At 49.1% G+C, this 6,601-nt stretch overlaps 1 protein-coding gene across 1 annotated transcript; it reads right to left on the minus strand.

The window, feature by feature from the left end:
• Window positions 1-5,478: 5,478 nt before the first annotated feature.
• Window positions 5,479-6,098, minus strand: LOC147980435 (uncharacterized). Its single transcript, XM_087515610.1, has 2 exons — window positions 5,967-6,098; window positions 5,479-5,889 (listed from the first exon to the last, which is right to left on the minus strand). The coding sequence occupies exons 1-2, from the start codon at window positions 6,096-6,098 to the stop codon at window positions 5,479-5,481; spliced, it is 543 nt and encodes a 180-aa protein (XP_087371736.1).
• Window positions 6,099-6,601: the final 503 nt, after the last annotated feature.

Raw genomic sequence — 6,601 nt, forward strand, 5'->3', positions numbered from 1 at the left:
TTATGCTAGTTTGCTCGCTCTTTTGCTATGCCATTCCTATGATGCCTACCACTTGCTTGCCAGCCTCCTAAATTGCCATGTCAAACCTCTAACCCACCATTGTCCTAGCAAACCGTTGATTGGCTATGTTACCGCTTTGCTCAGCCCCTCTTATAGCGTTGCTAGTTGCAGGTGAAGATTGGAGGCCGTTCTTTGTTGAAACATCATTTATTTACTTGTTGGGATATCATTATATTGCCATGTTATCTTAATGCATCTATATACTTGGTAAAGGGTGGAAGGCTCGGCCTCTCGCCTAGTGTTTTGTTCCACTCTTGCCGCCCTAGTTTCCGTCATATCAGTGTTATGTTCCCGGATTTTGCGTTCCTTACGCGGTTGGGTTATAATGGGAACCCCTTGACAGTTCGCCTTGATTAAAGCTTTCCCAGCAATGCCCAACCTTGGTTTACTATTTTCAACCTAGCCTTTTCTTTCCCTTGGGTTCTGCAGACTCAAGGGTCATCTTATTTTAACCCCCCCGGGACAGTGCTCCTCTGAGTGTTGGTCCACCTGTCAGCTGCCGGTGGCCACCAGGGGCAACTCTGGGCTGGCCTACCCGTACCTAAGACAATCCGAGTGTGCCCTGAGAAAGAGATATGTGCAGCTCCTATCGGAATTTGTCGGCACATTCGGGCGGTGTTGCTGGTCTTGTTTTAACCTGTCGAAGTGTCTTAAGTTACCGAGATACCGAGTCTGATCAGAACGTCTTGGGAGGAGGTCTATTCCTTCATTGACCGTGACAGCTTGTCATGGGCTAAGTTGGGACTCCCCTGCAGGGATTGAACTTTCGAAAGCCGTGCCCGCGGTTATGGGCAGATGGGAATTTGTTAATGTCCGGTTGTAGATAACTTGAACCTTAACTTAATTAAAATGAATCAACTGAGTGTGTTACCGTGATGGCCTCTTCTCGGCGGAGTCCGGGAAGTGGACACGGTGTTGGAGTAATGTTTGCGCAGGTTGTTCTCTAGTTTCTCGCTCGTGTTTTGCCTCCTCTTCTTGCTCTCTTTTGCGAATAAGTTAGCCACCATATTTGCTAGCCGCTTGCTGCAGCTCCACTCATATTTAACCCCTTGCCATTCCTATAAGCTTAAATAGTCTTGATCGTGAGGGTGCGAGATTGCTGAGTCCCTGTGGCTCACAGATTACTATTACACCAGATGCAGGGCCTGATGATTCCGCTCCAGGAGACGCGTATGAGCTCAAGTGGGAGTGCGACGAAGACTCTCAACGTTACTATGTTTCCTTTCCCGACGATCAGTAGTGGTGCCCAGTTGGGGGTGATTGGGACCGTGTCGCATGTTGGGTTCTCTTTTATTTTGGCGCCGTAGTCGGGCCATGAGTGTTTGTATGATGTAATGTTATTTATGTACTTGATTGACGTGGCGAGTGTAAGCCAACTATGTTATCTCCCCTTTTATTATTATTACATGGGATGTTGTGAAGATTGCCTAACTTGCGACATATGCCTTCAATGCGATTATGTCTCTAAGTCGTGCCTCGACACGTGGGAGCTATAGTCGCATCGAGGGTGTTACACTTTTGCCCTTGTTTTGGACTCTAACTTGCATGATTTGAATGGAACTAACCCGGACTGACGCTGTTTTCAGCAGAATTGCCATGGTGTTATTTTTGTGCAGAAATAAAATTTCTCAGAATGACCTGAAAATCAACGGAGATTATTTTTGGAATATACAAAAAATACTGGCGAAAGAATCCACGTCAGGGGGCCCACACCCTGTCCACGAGGGTGGGGGCGCGCCTACCCCCCTGGGCGCGCTCCCTTCCTCGTGGGCTCATGTTCGGGGAGAAAAAACTCAGAGAGAAGGATTCATCACGTTTTATGATATGGAGTCGCCGCCAAGCCCTAATCTCTCTCGGGAGGGCTGATCTAGAGTCCGTTCGGGGCTCCGGAGAGGGGAATCCGTCGCCATCGTCATCATCAACCTTCCTCCATCACCAATTTCATGATGCTCACCGCCATGCGTGAGTAATTCCATCATAGGCTTGCTGGACGGTGATGGGTTGGATGAGATTTATCATGTAATCGAGTTAGTTTTGTTAGGGTTTGATCCTTAGTATCCATTATGTTCTGAGATTGATGTTGCTATGACTTTGCTATGCTTAATGCTTGTCACTAGGGCCCAAGTGCCATGATTTCAGATCTGAACCTATTATGTTTTCATGAATATATGTGACTTCTTGATCCTATCTTGCAAGTATATAGTCACCTATTATGTGTTATGATCCGTTAACCCCGAAGTGACAATAATCGGGATAGTTACCGGTGATGACTGTAGTTTGAGGAGTTCATGTATTCACTATGTGTTAATGCTTTGGTCTGGTACTCTGTTAAAAGGAGGCCTTAATATCTCTTAGTTTCCAATAGGACCCCGCTGCCACGGGAGGGTAGGACAAAAGATGTCATGCAAGTTCTTTTCCGTAAGTACATATGACTATATTCGGGATACATGCCTACATTACATTGATGAACTGGAGCTAGTTTTGTGCCACCCTATGTTATAACTATTGCATGAGGAATCGCATCCAGCATAATTATCCATCACTGATCCATTTCCTACGAGCTTTTCACATATTGTTCTTCACTTATTTACTTTTCCGTTGCTACTGTTACAATCACTATAAAACCAAAACTATTACTTTTGCCACCATTACCACTACTATCATATTACTTTGATGCAGATATTAAGTTTCCAGGTGTGGTTGAATTGACAACTCAGCTGCTAATACTTGAGAATATTCTTTGGCTCCCCTTGTGTCGGATCAATAAATTTGGGTTGAATACTCTACCCTCGAAAACTGTTGCGATCCCCTATACTTGTTGGTTATCATGTATTGGTTTATTTTACCATCTATATTCCCTCCTTGCTTCAGATTGCCACATATGCTTTGGTCCGGCCTAACTACCAGGGGCTCTATCCGGCTATGCATATTTTCAAAAATCCGAACACCTATAGGGTACACTTCGGCGTCTCGAATATTGCATTATATGCATCAGCTTCGAATCATGTCTTTGGTCTATAGTTGGGTTTCCCGGCTCATGTGATTACCACCTTACGTTCCACTAGTTCGGCCAAGGTAATAAAGGGAGAACTACTGTGATTGTGTTTCTGGTTCGTCCGGTCAAATACCTCGGTAGAGAAAGCCAAAAACTGACTGTCATGATATGGCGAGAGCTGGTCGGCGATTTGGCGACTTACTACAAATCATTAGTGATTTACTCCATGTTATACGAAGGGAAGGTCTTCACCCAGTCACGCAACAAAGGCATCCTAGTTTGAATTGCGGCATACGCACCAGGGACTAGTACTTAACCCCACCTCCAAACTCCTATGGCTAAGTGAAAGTCATAAAGCCGCATAGTCTGATTGCCTGGTTCACTACGTGGACACCTCCTTTACGGACCAAGACATTGGATAAAGTGTGATCGCACGCTATATCGAACACCCCCTAGCATCTACACGGGGGCTGAAGCCGACGACTGGCAAACTTTCAGAATTAAAATGGTCGCATAGGAGGAAAATAACTAAGGCATAAATATATGACAAGCCTTGGTTCACAAAACAAAGTTTTTACAGCCCGAATACATTTACGCAAACATAACGTCCTTTGTGCACTGGCCCTCTACTATTCGGGCACCCGCTAGGACGTCTTCAAAGTACCTCTCCGGCTTGCGGTGGTCCTTGCCTTTGGGCCGGCCCGCGGTTGCTACATCGGTGGTCTTCATCTTTGCCCAATGCATCTTGACGCGGGCAAAGGCCATCCGAGCTCCCTCTATGCACGTCGAGCGCTTCACAGTATCAACCCGAGGCAGCGCGTCGACGAGCCGGCTCACCAAACCGAAGTAGCTACTCGGAATGGGTTCGGCTAGCCATAGCCGGACTATTAAATCCTTCATGGCCAAGCCGGCCACCCTATGCAGCTCCGTCAGCAGTTTCATCTGGTCGTTCAAGGGCGTCGGATGCTCCGACGCAAGAAATTGTGACCAGAACAGCTTCTCGATCGAGTTCCCCTCCTGGGCTCATAAGAGCTGGGGGGCCTCGGCGGCACTCCTCGGTAGATCCACAAACGCGTCTGGAGAACTACACACCCGAGTGAGCAAAGCATATCTTTGACCTTCAAATATACTCTGCAAAAGAAAGGCCTTACTAGCCGCTATCTGCTTCGCCTGTCGGATCTCCTCGCGAGCACTCCTGGACTCGACCCGCGCCTCCTTAGCCTCCTGAAGAGCCTTGGCGAGTTCGGTCAATTGGGCCAAGGTCTTCTCCTCCAATTCCTCGCATTTGAGGATGGCGTCCTTCAGCTCCTACTCGACTTCGGCCACCCGAGCTTCGTGTTGACGGTGGGCAGCCTGCTTGATTTTCGCTCCGCAGCCGCTTTGTCAGCGGTTGCCTTGTTAGCCTTCGCCTCTTATTGGGCTTTGGCAAGGGCACCTTTGAGGGTCTCGACCTCTCGGCTGCCCCAACTATGCTCATAATTGAAGCATTACATGAGTTAGTCTCTGAATATAGCTATTACTTATGAGATACAGCTACACTATTAACACTATATGCATACCTTGTGTTTCATCAAACCGCTTGTTCACGCGGTTGATCTCTTCATCAGCCAACTGAAGTTTCTGATTGAGTTCGGACACTTCTGCGGCCTACGCGGTCGCCGCTAGCAGGGAAGCCTGTTACAACAATAGAATAGTATGTCAACTCTACCGAATACTATATGGACCCTCTGTCCGGCTTTTCCAACCAGACAAAGGCTCAGGGGCTACTGTCTATATACAGGTATATTCCTTTATACGAAAAATGTTTTAGGATATTACATCGCATACCTCGAAGTCTGTCAGTAGGCTATGGAACGCTTCATTCAGTCCGCTCTTAGCAGACTGAACCTTCTCTACTACCGCACCCATCAGGGTGCGGTGCTCCTCCATGATGGAAGCATTTTGCAGTGCTTTCGTTAGAGTGTTGGGCGCCTCCGGAATAGTGGAGATCGCCGGTGGAGTCAATGCTTCTCCCCCCCCCCCTCTGTTGAAGGGGCTGCTCACCTAATCTTGGAGCTGCGTTGGTCTCTGGAACGATGTCTGCTTGGGGCCCGGATTGTTGGGGATCCCCTCGGTTGCCATAGGGGTCGGTTCCCCTATGTCTTCAGCGACCAAGGTATTACCCTCGGGTGCCTTCTCGACAGCCTCGCCTGCCCCTCCGCGGCCTAGAGAGGTCCTTCGGGACAACACCTCAGTGTCATCCATGGCGACAGGTGAGGAGGCATGTGGAGGCATCTCTCTCTCTCTGCCATCTCGGGCGGTAGAGAGCTCTCCTCCGATAACAGAGTGTTCGGAAGCTCGCATCGAGGGCTGAAGAGCACATAATGAAATAACTTATATAATAGAAAGGGAGGACTAAAAATAAACAATGAGTATCTAAGCACTTACGATGCGGCCAAGGGCTTCACCCTAGGTAGCTTCTTGCAGATTTGTTTGGACTCTGAGTCCGAACTGTCCTGGAGGACGATTTTCCCCCTCTTGGACGCCTCCCCCTCTGGGTCTTCAGAGGTTGTCCTCTTATTCTTCCTCCCCTTTTGGGGGGATTCACTTTCTTCTTCCTCCTCTTCTTCTTCCTTGTCTCCCTCGTGAGAGGAGAGGGCTTCGGTTTCTCCGGGCATGGCGTCCGAAGGACCTTTGTGGCGAGGGCCGCCCTTGGGCTCTTTGCCCTTTTTCTTGGCCTTCTTCTCCGGTGGCTGATACGGTGCAGGAACCAGCATCTTCGTCAGCTGGGGAGTGGCCGGATTCTCCGGCAGTGGCGCCGGGCAGCCGATCTGCTCCGCTTTCTTCGTGTAGCCCTGTGTGAAAAGAGGAAATATAATTTTATCACATCTGAAGTGTTAATCAAATAAGTCTTCAGAAGGGTCACGCTTACCTTTGAGGCCGGGTTCTCGATGTTGAGCCCGATGTCCTCGGTCTCCATGGGCCAATTCTTCTGGGCCTTGAAAAGCTGGTTCCATATATCTTTGTGTGTGGTGCCATAGAAGCGCTTGAAGGTCCGGGGCATATCCGGATTGAACTCCCACATAGGGGAGGCCCGGAGTTGACAGGGGACAACACGGCGGAAGAGCATCACCTGGATCATGTTTGCGAGTCCGGTGTTTTTGCCCAACACATTGGAAATGCGTTTTTGCAGCATCACCACCTGCGGCTGGGACCCCCAATCAAGGCCCTTGGCGGTCCACGGGGAGAGTCTCGTTGGGGGTCCGGATCTAAAGTCAGGTGCGGCTGCCCACTTGGCATCGCGGGGTTCGGTGATGTAGAACCACTCCCGCTGCCACACCTTGACTATTTCCATGAAATCCCCTTTGGGCCAAACGGCATTGGGAATCTTGCTCACCATAGTGCCGCCGCAATCCGCGTGCTGCTCGTCGACTACCTTTGGCTTCACGTTGAAAACTTTAAGCCATAGGCCGAAGTGTGGGGGGATGCGGAGTAGACCCTCACACACGACGATCAATGCCGAGATGCGAAGGAAATAATTTGGGGGCTAGATCATGGAAATCTAGC

The sequence above is a fragment of the Triticum urartu genome, chromosome 3A (genome assembly GCF_056163025.1).
Source record: "Triticum urartu cultivar PI428250 chromosome 3A, HENAU_Tu73, whole genome shotgun sequence".
In the NCBI taxonomy this organism is placed as follows: domain Eukaryota; kingdom Viridiplantae; phylum Streptophyta; class Magnoliopsida; order Poales; family Poaceae; genus Triticum; species Triticum urartu.